The sequence below is a fragment of the Labrus bergylta genome, chromosome 7, assembly GCF_963930695.1.
Source record: "Labrus bergylta chromosome 7, fLabBer1.1, whole genome shotgun sequence".
Lineage (NCBI taxonomy): Eukaryota > Metazoa > Chordata > Actinopteri > Labriformes > Labridae > Labrus > Labrus bergylta.
In genome coordinates, this window is record NC_089201.1 from 30,080,604 (window position 1) to 30,103,687 (window position 23,084).

Consider the following 23,084-nt stretch of genomic DNA (forward strand, 5'->3'; position numbering starts at 1 on the left):
TTGGAAAATGGATCTGCAAAAATATTAAAAACTCAACTAATACTAAAGAGAACAACTTGTGAAACTCTTAACAGATATTTGACCCATGTGAATGAAAGTCATGAATGTTTACACACTGCTGAGTTCATGAAGATATTGTATTTCACAGCTATCCTTGCACTTATGCATCATTGCGTTCATCTCCTTTTTTTTTATACTTTGTATATATTTAAGAGTTGCTTCATTCACATGGTTATTTCATTTCAACAAACATGTTTTTGACATAAGATGTTGAATGAATCAAAAAATAAACTACCCCCAAGAAAAGAAGCAGCAACATCTTTAGAAATGAATACACAGACATACACATACATCAAAACAATGAAATAAGAGAGAGAAAAAATAAAATAAATATAAAGAAGAAGAAAAAAAAAGAAAAAAAGATGAAAAAGAAAAAGAAAATAGAAAACAAACAGACAAAAACAAAACAAAAAAGATAAGGGGAGGGATATAGCCCCTATATGTTCAATGCAAATTGAGGTTTCCACATTTCTACATTGGATTACTTTTAATTTTTCATGGGTATTGCCACGCGTTCATCTCCCTTTAATCACTTTTTCCTGTCAGAGGGTCCAATCATGCTTCAGTTTAGACCCTCATTAGTAAAAAAAACACGATATAAAATGATTGGTCTCAATGTAACTCAATTCTGTCCTGATTAATTAATGCAGCTTTCTGACAGTGTGCTTTCAAACCTGTGCTCTGAATTAATGATGAGCTGGAAGAGGTTCACCAGCTGAGTAAGAGATAGAGTTTACATAGAGTTTGGATCAGAAGATGGACCTGACAAAGGAACGTTGTGTGAGGAGATGTCAGCAGGCTGCACTCACTAAATGGTCAAACTGGGTGAAACTTCACAAGAAGACACGGGCTGGTAGGTGATTAATCAAGTTATTCAGACTGTAAAATACATCATGAGGAGTTTTGGCTTAACTCATGGGATTTTATGTTTTTGTGTGAGCTGTGTGTCTCTGTAGTGTAACCAGAGAAAACAAGCAGTCTGGTTAAGAAATGCATCCAAACTGAAATTCAATTTTTCCCCTAAGTGTACGCCCACTCATGACTCATTCTGTCCCCTTCATTCTTCCCTCTCTGTGAATTGGACTTTATATGCTAAATCCAACTTGGAATTCAGTACAATCAAATGTAAAGCTACTATGAGGACTTTTTGACTGGTTATGAAACAGACTCACAGTAATGTTGATGTTTGATGATGAACTTCGAAAGCAAAAGAGACCATCAGCCTCAAGACTGATTATTTCTGTATAGTAATCTTTAAAGGCTTAATATGTGATTTTTCACACTTAAATATAATAGAAATCAAGTATATCCTCTGAAAATAACTCTGTGAGTCATGACTGTCTACAATGGGTGTAACACCCGAGTCCCACTGTCTGTGATGTTTTCAGAGTCCTATCTTCAGTTTGTTTACATCGCCCGGACGGCCGGCTGACTCCTCCCCTCGAGTATAAAAGTAGTTTAATTGAGGGACTAGAGAAAAGAAGAATAACATACTGTACTCACTGCTTAACTGTGTTTCTAGATCACGCTCATTTCAGGTAAATTTACATGCAGTGTGAAGATACCAGCAGAATAAAGATCGCTAGCATTAGCATGCTAACACAACAATGCAGCGCCAGTTGTTTTGGTTTCATGCTGGTGCTAATGGGCGACATCTGCTGGATCAAAAAATCACATATAAAGCCTTTAATGGCTGGAACCGCCGCTTGTGGGTAGGTGTCATACAAAGTGCAGAGCTACATACTGCCAAAACAGACTTTTATCAATGAATGATACATTCGATTTTCAGCGGTATGAGTTTTGTGTTAAGACAAAAAAAGGACCAGATAAGCAAAGAGATAAGACGTACAGCATTGTCCACAGGGGGCGCCCAAATCAGCAATAATCATTATGTTTTTGCCATTATTAAACCCACACATTATCCTCCTCTGAAAAAAGATTCAGAGCATAAAACATGACCATAAAAAGTGTTGTGCTTTTAAAACAAAATTCAAATTTCTTTTCAACTCAGTCGCTGTCGCCAAACTTGAGAGAGTTGTAAATTATGGCCGTCTGAAGCGCATCATCGCTTCATGGCATAACGTTGTGAAGGACTCAACGAGGACAAGAGAGGACCTTGAGGTATGCTTGAATTTTTTAGCCATTTATTAAGTACATGTATACAATTTTATACAATTTTCTCCATTTGTGTTTGTGTAGATCTGGCAGAGTGTAGAAATGGGCCGTTATGAAAACCCCAACAGAGTCCAGGAGACAGGGAAAGGATGTGAGGAGCTGTTGATTCTCCCTAGCTTCCTCTTACTGAAGGTTGTCCAACTTTCATTTATCACTCAACCACTCTCTTGATGATTCTCTGTTCACTTAATGAGCCCCATTATTTCCCACACATAGATGGATTTTTTTCTCTCTTTTTTACAGTCAGTGATGTACAGAAGAGGATTAGGGCCACTGAAAAAAACAATTTTGGTTCCTTTTTTAATTCTGACTTTAATCTCAGAATTCTGACTTTTATCTCAGAATTCTGAGAATAAAGTCTGAATTCTGAGATTCAAGTCAGAATTCTGAGAATAAAGTCAGAATTCTGAGATCAAAGTCTGAATTCTGAGATTCAAGTCAGAATTCTGAGAATAAAGTCAGAATTCTGAGAATAAAGTCTGAATTCTGAGATTCAAGTCAGAATTCTGAGATTCAAGTCAGAATTCTGAGATCAAAGTCAGAATTCTGAGATCAAAGTCTGAATTCTGAGATTCAAGTCAGAATTCTGAGAATAAAGTCTGAATTCTGAGAATAAAGTCTGAATTCTGAGATTCAAGTCAGAATTCTGAGATTCAAGTCAGAATTCTGAGATCAAAGTCTGAATTCTGAGAATAAAGTCTGAATTCTGAGAATAAAGTCAGAATTCTGAGAATAAAGTCAGAATTCTGAGAATAAAGTCTGAATTCTGAGAATAAAGTCTGAATTCTGAGATTCAAGTCAGAATTCTGAGATTCAAGTCAGAATTCTGAGATCAAAGTCTGAATTCTGAGAATAAAGTCTGAATTCTGAGAATAAAGTCTGAATTCTGAGAATAAAGTCAGAATTCTGAGAATAAAGTCTGAATTCTGAGATCAAAGTCTGAATTCTGAGAATAAAGTCTGAATTCTGAGAATAAAGTCAGAATTCTGAGAATAAAGTCAGAATTCTGAGATTCAAGTCAGAATTCTGAGATTCAAGTCAGAATTCTGAGATCAAAGTCAGAATTCTGAGATCAAAGTCAGAATTCTGAGATTCAAGTCTGAATTCTGATATTCAAGTCAGAATTCTGAGATCAAAGTCAGAATTCTGAGATCAAAGTTCTCTGACTGAGATTCAAGTCAGAATTCTGAAATCAAAGTCAGAATTAAAAAAAAAATATCAGAACCAAAATTGTTCAGAATTCTGACTTTATTCATGCCGCTGCCCGCTTTGAAATATAAAATTACATTATTTAGAATAAAGTCAGAATTCTGAGAATAAAGTCAGAATTCTGAGATTAAAGTCAGAATTAAAAAAAAAATATCAGAACCAAAATTGTTTTATTTCAGTGGCCCTAATCCTCTTCCGTAGTGATGAGATCATGCAGGTTACATAACTTTAAGTAAACAGGCTTCAGTCTCTTTAAGGCCAGTTAATTGATGACAGTTGCTGCTATAGTGGTCGAATGTACCTCTTACCTGTGACAACAAACTTTGTTATACTTATGAAGCAACTCTAATTCAAGATCTGTTGCTGTGCTGAGATTTCCAAACAAATAACGACCTTTTGTTGGTCTCAATGTTTAGCAGCACTTTGAGACCAGTGGCTGTGGAGGTTATACAAGATGCTTAAAACTCGTCATCTTTTTGACTCTGCTTGCACTCACCAGTTGTTGACCCCGTTTGTTTTAATTCATGCTCGTTGGCAAAGTGAGCGCAGTTTTGGCATTGTTTGTTCTGTTATTTATGTTCACACCATTCTCTTGTTAAACAGAGTGTTTCAACATGACTATGTTAGGAGAAGGAAAGAGGCTACTTGTACACACATCTTACGGTGTTCTGAAACCGATGGCTTGTTATGTGAGAGAAGAAATGTTGATCGTGGGACTAGTATGGAAGTTCACTGAATGCTTTAAACTGTGTATTGATTTCCATAGCATTTGACTTAGAGAAGGTTCTGCTTTATTTTGTTTTTACACATGATTATTATTTTGATGAATACAACTTGACTATTTTATTATCACTTGGATGTTTGACGGATGGACCAAAAGGGAGCTCACATGTATCCATCATCACAACTATCATGTGATTCTTTTTCTGCAGATCCTTCAATATCTAGAATTCCGAGATTGGCTCGCTTGTGCTGAGGTGTGTTGCACGCTGAAATCTCTTGTTCAGTCTGGTGCATTGTGGAGTCAGGTCTGCACTTTTTTAAAATAAAAAATCATACTGCTTAAAAGCCATACTTGAGGCATGGAATATAATTCCCCTAATGTCTGTCTTTTGTTAGATCAATTTCTCTGTGGAGAAACACTGGATAACAGACGGCATAGCGCAGCAGGTTCTGCAGAAATATCGCCCGTTTGTGATCCATCTCAACCTGCGCGGCTGCACGTCTCTGAGGTGGAACAGCCTGACATGTATCAGTGAGTGCTGAACACCCTGTTGCTTTGGTTTCATGTGATGTATGTTTCTGTATTTGAATTATAAAAAGTCAAAACTCTGTATTATTTCTACAATTCTACAATTCACTAAGCAGACTCTTTTATCCAAAGCGACGTACATCAGAGAGTAAGAACAACACAAGCAAGGATCTAGAAAAAAGGGAACAATGTCAGTAAGAGCAAACGATCAGCTTTGAATCTGATTGGACACACAGGTGCTGACAGGAAGTGACCAGAGGCAAAGCACAACATTGAGGGCAGTTCTTGAGAGCTCTAATCAGTATAGAAACCATCTTATAAGTCGTCGTTATCAAAGAAAAACCATCGTCATTACCATCATCATCATCAATAATATGGAGACCATCATCATTAAGTTAGTAGGTATTCATGAAAGAGCTGGGTCTTTAGCTTTTTCTTAAAGGTGCAGAGGGACTCTGCAGATCACATGGAGTTTGGAAGTTCATTCCACCACCGGGGGGCGACAGAGGAGAAGAGTCTAGTCAGCGTCTTAGGACCCTGTTGTGAAGGTTGGATCAGACGCCTTTCATTGGCAGAGCGTAGTGGGGGGGGGGGAGTGTAGACCTGGATCAGAGAGTTAAAGTAAGGAGGAGACGTTTCTGTGTCTGTTTTGTAAGCGAGCAGCAGAGTTTTAAATTTGATGCGAGCAGTAACTGGGAGCCAGTGTAAGGAGATGAACAGCGGAGTGACATGTGCTCTTTTAGGAAGGTTGAAGACTACTAGTATTAATATTTCTATCTTATTAAAAAAGACAACACAGACAAAGCATAGTTACTCAGTCTGATACAGACTGTTTAATGAGATTGAAAGAAATCAAGACGGGGAAATAAAGTCAAACTTTAGGCTCAAATGTTCACTGGACTCAGGACAGCCTGTAGATCTGGTATTTCTGTGGCACTCTAAGGTGGCTCGGCTCCAGCTCTTCTTCCAGCTCTCCCTGCACCTCCATCGGTGTGTTCCACAGCTTGGGGTCTGTTTCATCTGGATCTGCTCTGCTCTGCTGCCTCTCCTTTGGACAGCCTCTGTTGTAGGAGTTCACATATTCCTGCACAGGCTCCCCGGTGTGCTCCAGAGGGGAGCGACAGAGCAAGCCAGAGTGCCGCACCCCCGGATGCAGACGCAGCCAGTAGACCATGTAATGGATGCTGGAAAAAAAAGGTTTGGGTTTTTATTAATGGTTAGCAGCTGTTAAAGGCTTTATATGCGATTTTTTGATCCAGCAGATGTCGCCCTTGAGCTCCAGCATGAAACCAAAACAACTGGCGCTGCATTGTTGTGTTAGCATGCTAATGCTAGCGATCTTTATTATGCTGGTATCTTCACACTGCATGTAAATTTACCTGAAATGAGCGTGATCTAGAAACACAGTTAAGCAGTGAGTACAGTATGTTATTCTTCTTTTCTCTAGTCCCTCAATTAAACAACTTTTATACATGAGGGGAGGAGTCAGCCGGCCGTCCGGGCGATGTAAACAAACTGAAGATAGGACTCTGAAAACTCTGAAAACATCACAGACAGTGGGACTCGGGTGTTACACCCATTGTAGACAGTCATGACTCACAGAGTTATTTTCAGAGGAGATACTTGATTTCTATTATATTTAAGTGTGAAACATTACATATAAAGACTTTCAAGAAAATGATTGTAAATACAGTATTTGAGGAAGAGAAACCCACCTGTAGTCACACACCCAGGGGTTCCCTCCAAGTTTCAGCTGTGACAAGAAGTAAAGGTCCTCAAGAACCCCGTACTGGATGAAGTGCACACTGTTGTAGGACAGGTCCAGCTCTCGGAGGTGAAGGAGTCCAGACAGGGATGCTACGAGATGAAAAAAAAAGGTTATTCTCTCAGAATATTTATAAAAAGAGCCTGTGGCGCAAACAAACCCTCATTGGAATGTGTGGGCTACAAAAGTGTCTGAATCACACGAGTACAGTGTAACCCTCTTGGCTGTTCCTCACCATAAATAAATCCAATAATGTAAACGCAAAGTTGGCAGAATTCCTAACATCATTAAAACAGGGAAAATGGGAAACAAAGGCCAGCACAAGTTTTGCAAGATGTTCTCAACCTCTTGGCTTCTGATAATTCAACAAGATCAGCCAAAGAGAAAACAATGTTTTTGTTGGCTTTCTGTTTGGAAATTACAGGAATCACAAAGAACATACTGTGAAATTCAATGCTTATGATAAAATAGGCATACGGCATTAAATGCACAATTACCTTTTTCAATGTTCTCCATGTTGTTATGGCTGATGTTTAGTGTTCTGAGGCTCCTCGCTGCATGGAAATCTTTGGCTCTGAGCTGACTGATGGAATTGTGGGAGAGATCGATGTGAACAACATCGTCTGGAATACCTGTCGGCACCTCTGTTAGACCTTAAAAACATAAAAGAAGAAAAGGTTAACTCAAATCAATTTCATAATTTGATTAATGACCAAAAAACATGTTCAGTATTTTTTTTTAAATTAATAAATCCAGGCCTCCGTTCAGTAAATGCAGAACACAGGCAGGCATTTTTTTTAGCCCTGTCTATTCTTAGGCAAACACCAAGAAGTCTACTTCTGATATGTTGACCTAACTTTGATTGGCTCGCTCTTCCTGAGTTGTTCATGAGATAACAAATGACTTCAGTCAGAGGTGAAAGTAGCAGCAACATCACATTTTAATCAAAACACCTGCCAAGCCAGACATGTGACTCTGCCAGTTCCACGTCAAGCCCTGCTAATCCCTTTTGTGTGGAAAAGGAAGTTCAGTCATTCCAGTCATTTAACAGCACTGTAATCATGAACATATGAGCTCTCTGACGTGTGCTTTAAGGTATTTTCTCTTCACCACTTTGTTGCATAAGAAACATGTTGAGGGGATTTTTTAAACAGCAAGGTTCAGAGTTATGATTCAGAGATGAAAAAGCTGACAGTGAACTTGCCTCGGTGACTGCAGTCCATCCGTACTTGGGGAAAAAGGTAGGTGTTGCAAGACGTGGTGGCGTCCGGTTTGGTGCGAATATGACTGGGCTCGATGTGAAATAAGGGTTCTGTCTCGTCCCCTTGCGGGTGCCCGGCTGGGTCCATCTCCTTACAGAGCATCTCAGGGTCAACCTGCTTCAACTTTAGGCCTTTTAGCCTGAGGGGCTCTGCACACCTAGAGGTGGAAATAGATAAATAATGGTGTGATTAGATTGAGTTATTACTTATACTCCTGTGATTTCAGAGCATTAGATTGCAGAAACTTGTTTATAGACTCACCTGGCATGTGTTCCTAGATATCGGTTGCTCGGGACCTGCAGGGTGCGGATGAGGCTGTCCATCGGGCAGAGGCAGCTCCAAGGGTTACCATGGAGACGTAGATAGCCCAGGTTGGGCATGGGGATGAGGACCTCTTCGCTGAGTGTTCCCAGACGATTGTTTTGCAGCAGCAGGGTTGTAAGTTGCGTCAGGCCCTGGAAGGCTCCCTCCTCCACTAAAGTGATGTGGTTCTGCTGCAGGTCCAGACTTGTTAGACCCTCGTATCCGGAGAAGGCTCCATCGTGGAGGACTTTGATCCGGTTGTGAGCTAAAAGCAGGTGTTTCGGTTGTTGAGACCAGGTCTGTGAGGGGGGGATGGAGTTAAAGCGTCGGCTTTGGCAGTCGACGAAGACTTCTCCGGACTCTGTGAGCTCAGAGCAATCAGGTGTCGCCAGTCTGGAGGAGCGGGATCTGCTGTGAGACCCGACACCCCTTACCCTGTTTGAAAAGATGCAGAAATTAATTTATGTCTGTAAGAGAGGGGAAAGCTGGTTTAAACAAATCAGACCCAAGAGAAAAAAGCATACCTATCACGTGTGAATTTGTGTCTGGCACCTCGGAGACCTCGTCCCTTTCCAGGTTTCTTTGCGTCGCTGAACGGGAGGAGCAGGAGGAGCAGGGAGGCCACGAGGAGAGAGGAGGTCAAACGCATCCTGAGCCCTGTGGGGATTCTCTATTTTTAGTGAGAAGGGCTGGAGTCAAAGCAGCGGTGTGTGACAAGGGTCTTACAAAAATGGCAGCACTGGGTCAAAGGTCAACAGTGCTATTGTTGATGGAACACAGCTGCTGCTGCTCAGCCTGCGGAGAAAAGTGAGAGGAAGAAGATTATGTAAGAGCAAAGGAGCCGTCTGGGAATGTATATCCAGCTTTGACAGAAAGCAGAAAACCATCACTCTTCATGCTGGTTCTTACATAACCCTAAATATATCTTTATGAATCATTAATCACATATAAAGACTGTAGAAGATTTACTACATTGTTTTAGACTGCCTTCCCTTTTTTTTACTCTTAATTGTTGTTGTTTATTTAAGGTGCATGCAGAAACCTCCAGGAGCTCAATATGTCAGAGTGTGTCAACGTCACAGTGAGTCATTTTTTTACAAGAATAATGCAATGTACGGAGGCTGTGGTCCTCCAAGCAGGCGGCCCGGGTTCAAATCCGACCTGTGGCTCCTTTCCCGCATGTCATTCCCTACTCTCTTTCTCCCTGATTTCTGACTCGATCCACTGTCCTATCTCTACATTAAAAGGCACAAAATGCCCAAAATAAATCTTAAAAAAAAAAAAAAAAAGAATAATGCAATGTGTGGATGATTCATCATCTAATACAATATCTAATAATCATAAAATATACATTTTCTACTGGTTACCCAATCATTGTGATCAGGGACTTAATCAAAACATGACCTTTTTTTTTTTTCCACAACAAAGCTCAAATTAAAACAAACATTTTTTTTTTATTATTGCTGTGATGCAACATATCTTTACCTTAACAGGTGATACATCAAAAAAACATCAGTTGTAAAGTCTTCATCAAAACCCTAATCCTATTTCTTTGTCAATCTCTATACGTATATATGTGGATACAGACCTTTGGCAGTGGATGTGTTGCTGAGAGAACTAAACAAACAAACATCTCTGCTCTTCACCAGGATAAGATTGTTCAGAGAATCGTCGAGACCTGTCCCTGCCTGCTCTACTTGAACCTTTCCTGCACACATATCACCAACAAATCTCTGAGAGAACTGTCCAGGTAACCCCCCCCCCCTCCGCCCCCCATGTTATCTGATTACACTTCTGTATGGTCCAGCTCACTCACACATCAAAGACATTCCTGTATTGATGCAGATGTTTTCCTGCCTATTTGATGATGAACAGCCCCGCTGCAGACTTTTATGTAATATCTTAAAGCAACATGATCTGTGCCAACTTAAAGATTTAAAAGCAACAGATGTGGGCGTTCATAACTAAAACATCTTGAACGATTGATTGCATTGATGACAGATTTGCAGGCTTATGGTTTAAGCCTCTTTAAATCTCTGTATTTCGGGGTAGTAGCAGTATGCAAAGTACATTTGAAATGTTACATTTTCAACCATAACAGTATCTAAGGATCTCTACATTTCATTTATTTTAAATTCAAATCTGTTCTTATGAAGTAAGGAGAAAGTACACTTTTTTATTCTTACAATAACAACAAAACAACAAACTATTATCACCAGCACTTAACCACACAAAGAAATCTTATCGGTTTTTCAAACAGGAACTGTGTCAACCTTCAATACCTGAGTCTGGCCTACTGCTACAGATTCACAGATAATGGTTTTACGTACCTGAGAACAGGGAAGGGCTGTCGCAATCTCATCCACCTTGACCTCTCCGGCTGCACTCAGGTCAGTTGATACGCTCCTCTCAGTTTTCTTTTGAAGTCAATTCTCAGGCTCAAATCAAACTTTATTGGCTTTTTTAAAAATGAAGTGTGCCTTGGATAGATCCAGTCACCCCTCTCTGCTCACACGTGTCTCTTCTTCGTCTTGCATCCGTTTGCCCAGAGCGAAAAGAACATCGATCTGAAAGAGAGGAGGAGTAACATGCAGCCTTGTCCATAAGGAGGGTTGGGTTTATACAAACAGCTAACTCCCTCCCACTCACCATGTGCACACTCTCTATAACATGACACACACGCACCCCGGCATTAAAACGCTTTATCCTCAGGGAATGTTGCTCGAGGTTGGTTCCAGATGTGTGGTTTCACATAACGGGGGCCCTGAAAACATGAGGCGGCCAAGGAGAGAGCTGCATGCTGGAAAAATGATTCAGATTCCAGAGAACACACATGTTTTCCTCTGTCCCTCTTCCTAGATGACGGTAAATGGGTTCCGTTACATCTCAGCCGGATGTCCTTTGCTCAGAGAGCTAGTGATCAATGACATGATCACACTGTCGGATAGCTGTGTTTTGGTAAGTCTTTTTTAAAAACATCTGGATCAACATCCCCAGCTCTGGAATGTTAAACAACAAAAGTAGAAAATCTGAGATTAATGAGAAAATAATTTGTCACTTTACGCCTCATTTTTTGGTCAAAACATTCTATTTCCCTTGCAACATATACTGTACAACCTTTTCGGCCTGATTCTTCTCCCACAGGCCTTGATTGCCAGATGTCGCTGTCTGTCTGCCATTTCTCTGCTGGATGCTCCTCATCTTTCCGACATCGCCTTCAAAGCCATCGCTGAGGTGGCCAAACTGAAAACTTTTAGCACAGAGGGTGAGATCGTTTAACTTTTCTGCAGAGTACATTTCTACATGCAGCATACAAAATAAAGAGAAGTGATTAAAGTCAAGTTTTGTGCACTTTCAGGTAACAACCAAATGACAGACGTCAGCCTGGAGGCCGTGTGCAGCAGCTCGCCGGGCCTCTGCAGACTCCACGCTGCAGACTGTCCCAGATTGACAGATGCCAGCCTCACATCCGCGGCCACCCTGAAGAATCTGCAGCACCTGGACATATCAGTTTGTTACAAGTGTGACTTCTGTGTTTTTACGTTTTATAATAATAACCTGCTTTTTTTTTTTAAAGACATCATGAGTTCACTGTTTGGTGTTTTCAGGGTGAGTGATTATGGAATCATGTGCTTGACTGAAGGCTCGTCATCCAACCACCTGAGAGAGCTGAACGTCAGTCACTGCAGCGGCATCACTGATGTATCTGTCAGGAGGATTGGACAGAGGTTTATACGAGCACTAAACATGACTTCACCTTGCTGAGTATAGTTTTATTAACCCTCGTAATGTCCTCCCGATTGCTATACACCAGCTGTCCTCTGGCCCCGTCTGGTTTGACTGTAATTTAAAGAATAGAATGTGGATTCTTAACTTGATTTACACAAAATACAAAACATGAGAAATATATAAAATCATCTAAAAAAGAAAAGATGGGCGCTGGTGGTGTAGTGGTTAGAGCGTGCGCCCCATGTATGGAGGCTGTAGTCCTCCAAGTGGGCGGATCAGGTTCGAATCCGACCTGTGGGCTCCTTTCCCTCAAATCATTCCCCAACTCTCTCTCTCCCTGATTTCCAGCTCTATCCACTGTCCTATCTTTCCAATAAAGGCACAGAATTCCCCAAAATAAATCTTTATAAGTATTTTTGTACCAATGTGATGATCAGCATTTTCTTTAAAGTCTTTCTATGTGATTTTTCACACTTAAATGTAGAAATCAAGAATATCCTCTGAAAATAACTCTGTGAGTCATGACAGTCTATTAAACATATTTTTGAAAAACAGATACATAATCTGTTTCTCAGCTGTGGTAAGGACATCACTGTTCAACCAATTACTGACAAAACCAGCGAATGTGTGTACTATTAAAGACTTAAGTGTAAGTCTACACTGAGGCCTGAAATGTACACTTAAATATAATATAAATCAAGTTTATCCTCTGAAAATAACTCTGTGAGTCATGACTGTCTACAATGGGTGTAACACCCGAGTCCCACTGTCTGTGATGTTTTCAGAGTTTTCAGAGTCCTATCTTCACTTTGTTTACATCGCCTGGACGGCCGGCTGACTCCTCCCCTCGTGTATAAAAGTTGTTTAATTGAGGGACTAGAGAAAAGAAGAATAACATACTGTACTCACTGCTTAACTGTGTTTCTAGATCACGCTCATTTCAGGTAAATTTACATGCAGTGTGAAGATACCAGCATAATAAAGACCGCTAGCATTAGCATGCTAACACAACAATGCAGCGTGAGTTGTTTTGGTTTCATGCTGGTGCTCAAGGGCGACATCTGCTGGATCAAAAAATCACATATAAAGCCTTTAACTGTGATTATTGTTAAAAAAATATATATTTCTGAGTGCAGGGAAGTTGCAAGTCCCTTTATGTTCAAGAGTCCTCCCTGATATTTGAGGTTGATGGTCTTTTAAAAAGTGTCATGAGCAACTATTTTTTTGTTGTTGTGTGTGTGTGTGTGTGTGTGTGTGTGTGTGTGTGTATATACTATTAATCAGGTTGTGTAAGCTGTACGCTCTTAACCTGAGTTATTGTGAGAGACTGACTGACAGGAGTCTGGAGTGGTTGAGTGGCAGCTCTATCTGCTCTCTTGACATCAGTGGTTGCAACATCCAGGATCAGGTACTGTTCAGATGTTTGTTTTTTATCCTCACACACATTCATGAAAAGAAGATAAGCGGCCCCCCCTTTGGAGCTCTTTAACCTAGTGTTTGTGTTTTTAGGGGCTCGCAGCTCTCCAAGAAATCCACTTGAAGAAGTTAGATCTTGCTGAGTGTGTATGCATCACAGACATCGGCATAGAGGTACAAACCAAGACAGGATTTCAACTCTTGGAACAGATGTGGCATTTTTATAGGGAAGTTTACACTTGTTGGTGGCTTTCATGTTTACTTCTTTTTCCTGGGGTTGCTAATCAGCAGCTTTCAGTAAACAAACTTTGGCACAAACTGTTTTCTAAAAAAAAAAAAAAACTAAACAAATTTTACGTTTGCAGTTTCCTTCATGTTCTCTTTTCCCAATTTTGTTTCTTACGAGTTTAGAAGGTGTGTAAGAACGCGAGAGATCTGGAGCAGGTCAATGTGTCTCGCTGTGTAGCTCTGTCAGACTCGGCCATCAGAGCCATTTCATTTTACTGCAGAGGTCTCATTACACTGAGGATGTCAGGCTGTCCAAAGGTAAACACACACACACACACACACACACACAAAGCATTGAAATGCTCCCTGGTCCATAATATCCTAGTTTGCTCTGCTCCAGATGACAGACATGGCGGTTCAGTATCTGACGAGTGGATCTCAGTACCTTCAAGACCTCGATGTGAGCGGCTGTGTTCTTCTCACAGACCGCTCCCTCCGACACTTAGAGAGGATCTGTCCTCCACTCCGCTCCATCACCATGGTCTCCTGCAGCAGCATCTCCAAGTAAGGAAGCAAACTTTAGTGAAACGCTGCAAGCAAAAAGAGTTCTACACTCTACTCTGTAATAACCAGAGTGTGTTTGTGTCCCTCAGGGCAGCTGCCTTGAAGCTTCAGCCTCGTGTGGCGTACTGGAAGCACAGCAGTGATGACTCTACGTATTGATTTTTGAACCACATGGGCCAAAATGGTGCACCCCCATCTCAAAAAAACATCAAGATATCTGGGGACAGTTAGAGCGTAAGTGATAAGAGAAGCAAATACAGAGATAAAAAAAAGTTCCCAATTAGGAATATAAAGAGATAGCACACTGTCATAGGGACTTCTTTTTTTTATTGCTTGTAAACATGTTCTGTTTTGCTGATGATACTTCATACAGTCAGTAGTAAAGTAAAGCTTTTTAAACAAGAGCTAATGTTTGAGTCGTGAGCTTGGGATTCGTTCCTAAGATGGTTGCCTCATTCTCCACATCCAGTTTGTAAACAAATTTAAACATATTTTTGAAAAACAGATACATAATCTGTTTCTCAGCTGTGGTAAGGACATCACTGTTCAACCAATTACTGACAAAACCAGCGAATGTGTGTACTATTAAAGACTTTGTGATTATTCACACTTAAATATAATATAAATCAAGTCTATCCTCTGAAAATAACTCTGTGAGTCATGACTGTCTACAATGGGTGTAACACCCGAGTCCCACTGTCTGTGATGTTTTCAGAGTTTTCAGAGTCCTATCTTCACTTTGTTTACATCGCCCAGACGGCCGGCTGACTCCTCCCCTCGTGTATAAAAGTTGTTTAATTGAGGGACTAGAGAAAAGAAGAATAACATACTGTACTCACTGCTTAACTGTGTTTCTAGATCACGCTCATTTCAGGTCAATTTACATGCAGTGTGAAGATACCAGCATAATAAAGATCACTAGCATTAGCATGCTAACACAACAATGCAGCATGAGTTGTTTTGGTTTCATGCTGGTGCTCAAGGGCGACATCTGCTGGATCAAAACATCACATATAAAGCCTTTAAGAAGAAAGCATCCTTAATTTGAACTGTCTGGTGTCACACATCATTCCAACGGCCTGATTTAAGAGATACAACTTTAATAATGTATATATATATTTTTTACAAATAACAGTCTGTCTATGGAGTGCATGTGTACATTTTTTTTCCTCCTTTAAATCTATCTTTCTATATCCATTCTTTGTACTTAAAGGCCGCATTTCTTTTAAGTAAAATCAACCACCCATTTTTTGGTAAAAGCAGAGTTTGTAAGTGTTTATCATGTGTAGATCTGCATTATGTTCGTTGTACCTACATCGGTATGCTAAGCACATAAGTGAAGACAGTTTACCTCATGATCAAGAGAAAGCTTCTAAGTGGAGAAAAGTTCATATCTGTTCAGTTTGATGATAAAAAAGCTTGTTTTGAAATATTCAAAGAGGGACATGTTGTTGTGTTGTCATCAGGTGTTTTAAATGTGACCTGCATCTGAATCAGACAGCATACAGAGGTTGAGGTAGCTTCTTAGAAAAGAGACTTTCAACACGTGTTTATAATATTTACACAAAGTCAAACAGTCTCTGGCAATAGCTCATCTCACAATAACACAAAAAAAAGAGTTTATAATTACCATTCAAAAACCACTGACAGTTTAGTGCAAGCTCAACGGTCTGCAATGACACACTGCAGTTCAACACTTTCCAGACTCAGAGGGTGTAAAGGGGTTTTAACACATAAATAAAATGTGTCAAATACGTGTGAGACAATTTCCCCACAGTGTAGTAGAAGTAGTAGAAGTACTCTGATCATTGAGTTTAACATACTGCGGTGAGGTTAAAGTTCATCCACTTCTTATGAGCATTACAAAGTGATGTTTTTCAGCTCCTGAGCTTCAGGGACTCAAACCAGCTCTGTGTCTTCAGCGTGATGGAGCCTTTGTCTGCCTGCGCTTTAACCCACTGCTGCACTGGAGACTCTGTGTTTATGTAGCCTGAGAGACACAGAGCAGGGCATAATGAGACAAACACACAGGAAACCGTTGTTGGGAAAATGAACGTTCTTGGCTTATTCTCTTATTTGTGAGCTCGCTTGATTAACTGTGCCCATGAGTGTGATGCAATGGGCTCACCCGTGACTATGGTTTGGTCGTCAGTCGTGTTGTTTTGTACTCCGTGCAGAACAACTTCTGGGCCGATGGCCACCGACGCCCCGCAGAGCTCCACCCCTGCTTTCAGGGAGGAGGGGACGCGAACACACACAGCGCCTAAATATGTTTGAATTAAAAAAAGGAAAGACAAGAAAATATGTGAACCAACAGAGAGATCAGAGCTTTAACCCTTTGACTTCCACACTAAGAAATCCATTTGCAAAAAATTATTTGTTGGTAAAGTTGTATTCCTGCCTCTTCATTAAGCAACACTTCAGGTTATAGTTTTCAGATTAACCAATCAGGAAGCAGATATGCAGGTCAACCAGCTGGTTGCCTGTTTAGGGTTACTTTGGGCATGAATGGATTTCTTTCATTTCTACAACAAAATGTTGAGTTTTTTCATATATAAACATCACAGAGAGTAGAACTTGTTAAAATAACTTATAATTTATTTAACAAATTGAATGAGTAGAAATGGTTAGAAAAGGTGAACAAAATAAGAAATGAGTGACTTGAGTCAGGCCGTGTGCGTGGACTGGCAACTCAACCGAGCGGTTAACCATGTTTTGTGAGGAATCATAGATATATATTTTATTATTAAATGTATTTCCTTCAACTAAAATATGATTGTTAGAGCATCTACAAATGATATGTGACCCGGACGTTTGCTCTTGTTCTGTGAGATTTCTGAGGAGCTGTGCAGAGTCACTCCTGGTATTTTCCACAGTTTTAAGACAATGATAATTATTTACAGCAGCGCCACCCATTGGACATAAACAGGGTTACATACACTATTCAATGAGGTGAATGAGGATAAACAGCCAAAGATAGGTTTTCAGAGTTTTAAATACAGCAATATGGCGTCGGGAAAAAAGGTCAACCACGTGCTTACAATGCAAGTGAAAGGGAAGAAGAACTGTGGTCCATAAGGGGGCTTTGTTTCATATACAGTGCATTTACCTTCCTGACTGTGGAGTTCAGCACTGCCACCGTCTCCCACATAGACATCAATGCCTCCGCTGTGTGAGGAAACCTTCAGGGAAGAATTTGAACCATCTGCAAGAGGAAAGCAGGCCTCAGGTGTTTTTGCTTTGACCAGATACTGAAACTGGATAGAAACCATATGTACTGCAGATCACTGTTAAGATCAGCACGCTTACCAATCACTGTATCTCCAGACTCATTCTTCACAGTGGCATAACCTTGTTGATAGAAAAGCACAAGGTCAGTTTAAGCTTTGTATAAACTAGCGATCTTATTATTTTCCTCACCAGTAGATAAACACAACTTTTATCAGGCAACAAAAATGTAGAAACTGGGCTGAAGAAAAGTCTCTATCACACACTGTTGATCGTTTACCTGCACCGCTGTAGTCAACAAGATAATTGTTTCCATGTATCTGTGCTAAAAGGCTACGCTGGTTCCACATTTAATTAAAATGTGGATGACACACCTTCTGCACTTTACATCACAGTTCTGGTTGTTTTTATGACCTACTCTCTTTTCCAACAATTAGACTTTTTACAATTACCACATTTTATAGCAACCAAAAAATAACACAACAAGAACAGACTGTGTAGTGACCACAGCCACATTTCAGTTTAATAGACTATTTAGGCTCAGAGCACAGGATTCCTCACATACTAGAAAAACGCTTTGTCTACTTTAAGAAACGTTGCTTAGGTTAAAGTTGTAAGTTGAGTTCTGTTGTTGTGACTTTAAAGGCTTTATATGTGATTTTTTTGATCCAGCAGATGTCGCCCTTGAGCACCAGCATGAAACCAAAACAACTCGCGCTGCATTGTTGTGTTAGCATGCTAATGCTAGTGATCTTTATTATGCTGGTATCTTCACACTGCATGTAAATTTACCTGAAATGAGCGTGATCTAGAAACACAGTTAAGCAGTGAGTACAGTATGTTATTCTTCTTTTCTCTAGTCCCTCAATTAAACAACTTTTATACACGAGGGGAGGAGTCAGCCGGCCGTCCTGGCGATGTAAACAAAGTGAAGATAGGACTCTGAAAACTCTGAAAACATCACAGACAGTGGGACTCGGGTGTTACACCCATTGTAGACAGTCATGACTCACAGAGTTATTTTCAGAGGAGATACTTGATTTATATTATATTGAAGTGTGAAAAATCACATATAAAGACTTTAAAGCTGCATGTTCCCAATGAATAAAAAGTTCAAATTCTTTTTTTTAACTCAGATTTAAAGTAGGTCACTTATTAATTGTAGGTTTATTGGTTTAATACCGACTCTGAAAAGTGGTCTTGAACATGACATTAAACCCAAAATAATAAAAAAAAAATCTCTATTAGAAAAAAGCCAACTTTTCTCGATGCATTGAGTTGTGGCGATAATAACCCAACAAAAAGTTCAACTTAAGGCAGTTAAATGCTGATACTTGAAGAATAGCAGGTGCAAACTGCTCACCGTGTACGTGTCCCAGTTCTACTCTCCCAGAGCTCGACGACACACAGCTGGACTCAGCGTAGATGGCTTTGACCTTCAAAGAGCCGCTCTCTGTTGAAACGTTCATTGTGGTGCCCTGGAGCTTCTTAACATCCACGGCCTGCAAACACACACACTTAATCAAAACTTCACAAAACAGTCACCAGGTGATCATTAACATCATTATTTACTGTAGCTGGCGCTGCTTGAGTTAAATAGGTTGCCATAGCAACACATGAAGTTAAAAAAGCTTGACTTTTATTTAATATTATTGCTTATTTAGTTTTCCTTTACGTTCAATCTTAAAACAAGTAGGTTTTACTGTTAATTCAGTCATTTATTAGTCAAGATGTTGTTATTTTGTTTGTTATGTTCGTCCTGTCGATAAAGTTAATTTAAATGTCACATGACGTTATTGACCGGGAAGTTAGGCTACGCCGTTGGTCAGCAGGCGAACTACAGCAGAACAACTCATTCTGTCAGAGAGACAAACACGGAGTGGAAATGTTCAACGGCGTCTCGGCTTTCCTTCGCTACGTAACTTTTGTTATTCACAAAGAGAGCTACGCAAGAGCGGCGGCTGTCAATCATCATCAAATATGACATAAAATCCAGTTTTTCAACCTCAAATAACTTATTTAAAACAAACTTCACAGAAAAATGAGCATTTGAACACAATGCAGGGTGATAATAACTCATGATCACAGCAGAGTTTAGGTTTGGAAATTTAAAAAAAAGAAAAAAAGAGTATTTTAGCTTTACAGTTTGACCCACATCCCATCTGTTATCATTGAGGAGGCGGGGCTTATGACCTATACTGCAGCCAGTCAGCAGGGGGAGCTCTAAAAATAAAAGCTTCACTCTACCGGGGAGCTTGTCTTGTCCATTATTTTTACAGTCTATGAGACGAACACGGTAAATATTGTTTTACATTGTAACAACGTTTAATTGACTTTTGGAAATAAATATGAGTCATGAAATATGTTTGTTGACATATGAACATGAAATGATTATTCTTATCTGTTCTATTTTTCACGGTGTCTCCATGATGTCAAGATTAAAGCTTGTTGTAGACATCAGTATGTATCGTGGACTTTTTACTGACCGGTAGTTATATTTACCCTTTTTTTTAAGTCTTGTCTCCTAATGAAAAGAACTGTAAACATGTATAGATCCAGTTTTTACTCAGGCTTCTGCTGCCCTCTAGTGGCTGCTCAGTGTAAGTGAAACACTGTTTGTGCTTACACCGTCTCCACATGTGCTGATGTCCACATTCCCATGGATGGTGCCTGCGCCTGTAACGTGTCCTCCCTGAGACCTGACCTCAACACGGTGACCCTGTGACACAACAAACAACCAAACGTGAAACAAGATCATTCAAATGTCATGGATGCTTTCAAGAACACATTTTCAAAACAACAGTCTTTTGGCTTGTTCTCGCTGATTCCCTCCAGATCAGACTGAGGACTTAGTGTTTAAGACTGTTGGTGGCTTTTTTAAGCTACAACGTATGCTGCAAGTAAAGCTGCAAGTTAAAGGGATACTTCACCCGTTGAAACATGAATCTGTACTGACATTGGGTCATATATGTAGAAATGTGAAATACATTTTGAAGTTGGAGCCTTCTTGACCGAGAAAAGACAGAAAGTGTCTTTTTGGCTCATGTGGATGAAAGACACCAAATCCCAGAATGCACAGCACCACAGGCCACTCCCACTAAGGTCAGGTTTACAGACATATTTACTTCAACACATAAGGCCGTTTCCTCAACTGATTCAGAGATTTCTTCCAGAATTGATCTTAGAAATTTTCAGAAAACAGACTCTATGTCTGTGTCCATAGACAAACAGTGAGAGCACCGACTCTACCAGTCCACCCCAGCTCGAGCGGAAGCAGCCAAGACACAAGACCGGCCTGTCGGCAGCGGCCGTCTCGCCGCTTTATTTAAATTTGTTCTCCATTATCATCTTTCTCCATAGAGCCTGTTAGCTTAGCTTCCAAGCAATATTGCGGACGTTAAGTTTCAATTCTGGGAGTGAGTTCCCACCCACTGATCTGTGATTGGTCTGTAGCTTCAGTGGTCGAAAATATGAGGAACTAGCGTTGTAGTTTCACCCCGCTAACCACAACAGCTTCCAGTGACACAAAAATCGTCATCTTGCGTCACTGGAAGCTCCTTTTCAGACTCAGAAATACAAAGATTTCTCATCTCAGGGGAAAATGAGGGCGGGATGCACGAGCATTCAGAAATACTACCAGGTTTCTAATGATACAAAGATTAATGCTAATGGGTGAAGTATCCCTTTAATGTTAAAGAAAACAGGGAGACGTTTCCACTGTGTATATAAGCCTTTACTGACACAAGAAGGTTACAGTTTTCAGATTTGTGGAAACTTTGAGAGTTACATGAAGGTGCCAAACTGTTCTAGTTTCTCTATTTTTTAAAGGTGGAAATGGCCATCATACAGAACTTTGCTCTGACCAAATAATCAGACTGTACAAGAGGCAATCAATGAGTGCTGATACAGATTTCACTACTGGGACTTTTACACATCACAATCCCTCAGGTTATAACTGTCAACAAACACTTGTTGCTAAGAGACCGCACAGCCATCAATATTCAGCATAACAACACTCCTTCTCGTGCAGTATTGCTAAAAAAAAAAAAAAAACCTACAAGGATACGCAAACATACCAATGCATGTTCTTGTGTGTTTCTAATATAACTTTTTGTAAGTTGTGTTGTGAGGTCAGCACTCACCCGGATTGAGTGCAGCAAACAGTTGCCCTTCTCTGTGTGAACCTTGCATACATCACACTCCATTTTCCTCACTTGCACGTTGCCTTGTCCTTGAGCAGTGATCAAAACATCTGACAACAACAACAACAACAACACATGTTAGAGTGGCAACAAAGGATAAGACAGTAGGCTATCATTAAAATAAAAACGGACACTCACTGCTTTTGATAGGTGCAGCCACTTCAATGGACACCCCGCTGTGAACCTTCTCTGCTGATATGAGCAGCTCTTGGCTCTGCTCATCATAGCGGACGTGCAGGTGATCCAGACCGACCGTCTCCTCCTGGGTGACTGTCCCGTGAACAGTGATGAAGACTCGGTCAGCCTCGGGGAAGCTGTGCGGGTCCAGCGGGCGGACTGAGATGCCGCAGCCGAGCCGGGCCCGTATCGAGCTGAAGGGGCTCACATGTAGAGCCCACTGCTTCAGAGGGGGCGGGGTCAACTCTTCATGTGTCGGACACTTTGAAGGGCTAGAGATGGAGAAACACCTTGAAGTGTACAGAGGGCAGCGGCGTGTTATGGGAGTCATGTGGCTGACTGTCACAGCGGACAAGCAGCGGAGAAGCCCGACACTTCCTCGCTGGATTTCCGAAACCCAAAACATCTTTTATCAGCTGAACTCATTCAACACAACAAACTGAGACTTTAACAAGAAGCCGAATCTAACAACACATACAGCTGAGCAACACAATCTTTCATTCAGACAACATGGACTGTCACAAGGCTGTCAAAATACTACTTGTTCCGGTACGAGTTTTCAGAATAAAAGCGTAACCTGTAACTTGAAGCTTTTGTAAACCATTGCTCTTTATTTGAAATAAATCACAATTCAATTTAAGTCATTATTTTAAATGTTGTAGCCTATATTAAGTTGAAATTTAAAAAGAAATGTGACTTCAAATAAACAATTTCAGACAAAATTGAGGCTATAAGACTCTTATTTTTAATTTAATTACATTTGATATAAATTGATGTTAATATTTAAATCATAATAAAGTATTTACCCCTATCTATTTATTAACTTACCAATTAAATTTTCACTATTTTATCTCTTGAATTCATTTTCACATTTAATCTTTTCTTCATTCTTTATAACATCAGGCCTATTTTTATGTATATTTACATTAAATATACAAATTTTATAAATAAAAATAAATATTTTATTTGTAATAAAATATTTTAAAAAAAATTATATTTATGTAGGCCTATTATAAGATAGTCTACATTGTTTATTAGCCAAAATTTCATTATTTTCCCTTTGTGTCAAGTTATGTTTTAATTGAAGCACTGTCTTGTTTTTTCAATGATATAAAAACAACAATTCATTTTTATTTTCAATTAAACAAAGAAATTTATTTTTGTTGACTTATTTACTCACTCATTAAATCGTTCATTCTTGCTTGCTTGCTTGCATACCTCCTTCTCCAAAACTTGCTATGTGTATTAAATGAACTGATCTGATTGTTTAATTGTTTTACATGAGAAGCCTGAGATAAACAACTCATAACTGGATTCTTCATACTCTATCGTATTTCCTTTTATTTTGGAGGCAGAGCCTCACACTCACAGTCTAAATCCTGGTCGCTTGACAAACCGGATGTAATGTTGTGTAAACCTCTTTTGACCAATCGGTAGGCGTGCTTAAGAACGTTGCATGTGACGTCATCCTTTCCGATAGAGGCTGTAGGGAATTTGAGTTTTACACTTTAAAT

At 40.0% G+C, this 23,084-nt stretch overlaps 3 protein-coding genes across 3 annotated transcripts; 1 reads left to right on the forward strand and 2 right to left on the reverse strand.

The window, feature by feature from the left end:
* Positions 1 to 816: 816 nt before the first annotated feature.
* Positions 817 to 14,732, forward strand: fbxl13 (F-box and leucine-rich repeat protein 13). Its single transcript, XM_029281441.2, has 17 exons — positions 817 to 913; positions 2,072 to 2,181; positions 2,260 to 2,367; positions 4,377 to 4,472; positions 4,564 to 4,699; positions 9,055 to 9,107; positions 9,676 to 9,776; positions 10,287 to 10,416; positions 10,886 to 10,984; positions 11,171 to 11,291; positions 11,385 to 11,547; positions 11,635 to 11,754; positions 13,040 to 13,163; positions 13,265 to 13,345; positions 13,583 to 13,717; positions 13,800 to 13,963; positions 14,053 to 14,732. The coding sequence occupies exons 1-17, from the start codon at positions 817 to 819 to the stop codon at positions 14,120 to 14,122; spliced, it is 1,908 nt and encodes a 635-aa protein (XP_029137274.2). The 3' UTR covers positions 14,123 to 14,732.
* Positions 5,502 to 10,593, reverse strand: LOC109999931 (leucine-rich repeat-containing protein 17). Its single transcript, XM_029281440.2, has 7 exons — positions 10,357 to 10,593; positions 8,551 to 8,821; positions 7,985 to 8,461; positions 7,666 to 7,880; positions 6,959 to 7,114; positions 6,412 to 6,553; positions 5,502 to 5,880 (listed from the first exon to the last, which is right to left on the reverse strand). The coding sequence occupies exons 2-7, from the start codon at positions 8,673 to 8,675 to the stop codon at positions 5,598 to 5,600; spliced, it is 1,398 nt and encodes a 465-aa protein (XP_029137273.2). The 5' UTR covers positions 8,676 to 8,821; positions 10,357 to 10,593; the 3' UTR covers positions 5,502 to 5,597.
* A 314-nt stretch (positions 14,733 to 15,046) lies between the features above and the next one.
* On the reverse strand, positions 15,047 to 22,104 carry fam185a (family with sequence similarity 185 member A). The gene is made up of 8 exons (XM_020655111.3): positions 21,532 to 22,104; positions 21,334 to 21,443; positions 19,818 to 19,910; positions 18,555 to 18,693; positions 17,273 to 17,314; positions 17,073 to 17,168; positions 16,092 to 16,226; positions 15,047 to 15,953 (listed from the first exon to the last, which is right to left on the reverse strand). Exons 1-8 carry the CDS (start codon positions 21,974 to 21,976, stop codon positions 15,841 to 15,843), a joined length of 1,173 nt encoding a protein of 390 aa, XP_020510767.2. The 5' UTR covers positions 21,977 to 22,104; the 3' UTR covers positions 15,047 to 15,840.
* Positions 22,105 to 23,084: the final 980 nt, after the last annotated feature.

What these genes read in the sequence shown, in the direction of transcription:
- LOC109999931 (XM_029281440.2), bottom strand. Translation starts at nt 8,675, where the DNA reads ATGCGTTTGACCTCCTCTCTCCTCGTGGCCTCCCTGCTCCTCCTGCTC. An exon ending in GATGGACTGCAGTCACCGAG is followed by an intron (nt 7,115 to 7,665) that starts GCAAGTTCACTG and finishes TATGTTTTTAAG; the next exon opens with GTCTAACAGAGGTGCCGACA. An exon ending in CCCTGGGTGTGTGACTACAG is followed by an intron (nt 5,881 to 6,411) that starts GTGGGTTTCTCT and finishes TTTTTTTTCCAG; the next exon opens with CATCCATTACATGGTCTACT.
- fbxl13 (XM_029281441.2), top strand. Translation starts at nt 817, where the DNA reads ATGGACCTGACAAAGGAACGTTGTGTGAGGAGATGTCAGCAGGCTGCA. An exon ending in GACATATCAGTTTGTTACAA is followed by an intron (nt 11,548 to 11,634) that starts GTGTGACTTCTG and finishes TGGTGTTTTCAG; the next exon opens with GGTGAGTGATTATGGAATCA. An exon ending in TCCTGCAGCAGCATCTCCAA is followed by an intron (nt 13,964 to 14,052) that starts GTAAGGAAGCAA and finishes TGTGTCCCTCAG; the next exon opens with GGCAGCTGCCTTGAAGCTTC.
- fam185a (XM_020655111.3), bottom strand. Translation starts at nt 21,976, where the DNA reads ATGTTTTGGGTTTCGGAAATCCAGCGAGGAAGTGTCGGGCTTCTCCGC. An exon ending in TCAGCACATGTGGAGACGGT is followed by an intron (nt 18,694 to 19,817) that starts GTAAGCACAAAC and finishes GTGTGTTTGCAG; the next exon opens with GCCGTGGATGTTAAGAAGCT. An exon ending in GTCTGGAGATACAGTGATTG is followed by an intron (nt 17,169 to 17,272) that starts GTAAGCGTGCTG and finishes TTCCTCTTGCAG; the next exon opens with ATGGTTCAAATTCTTCCCTG.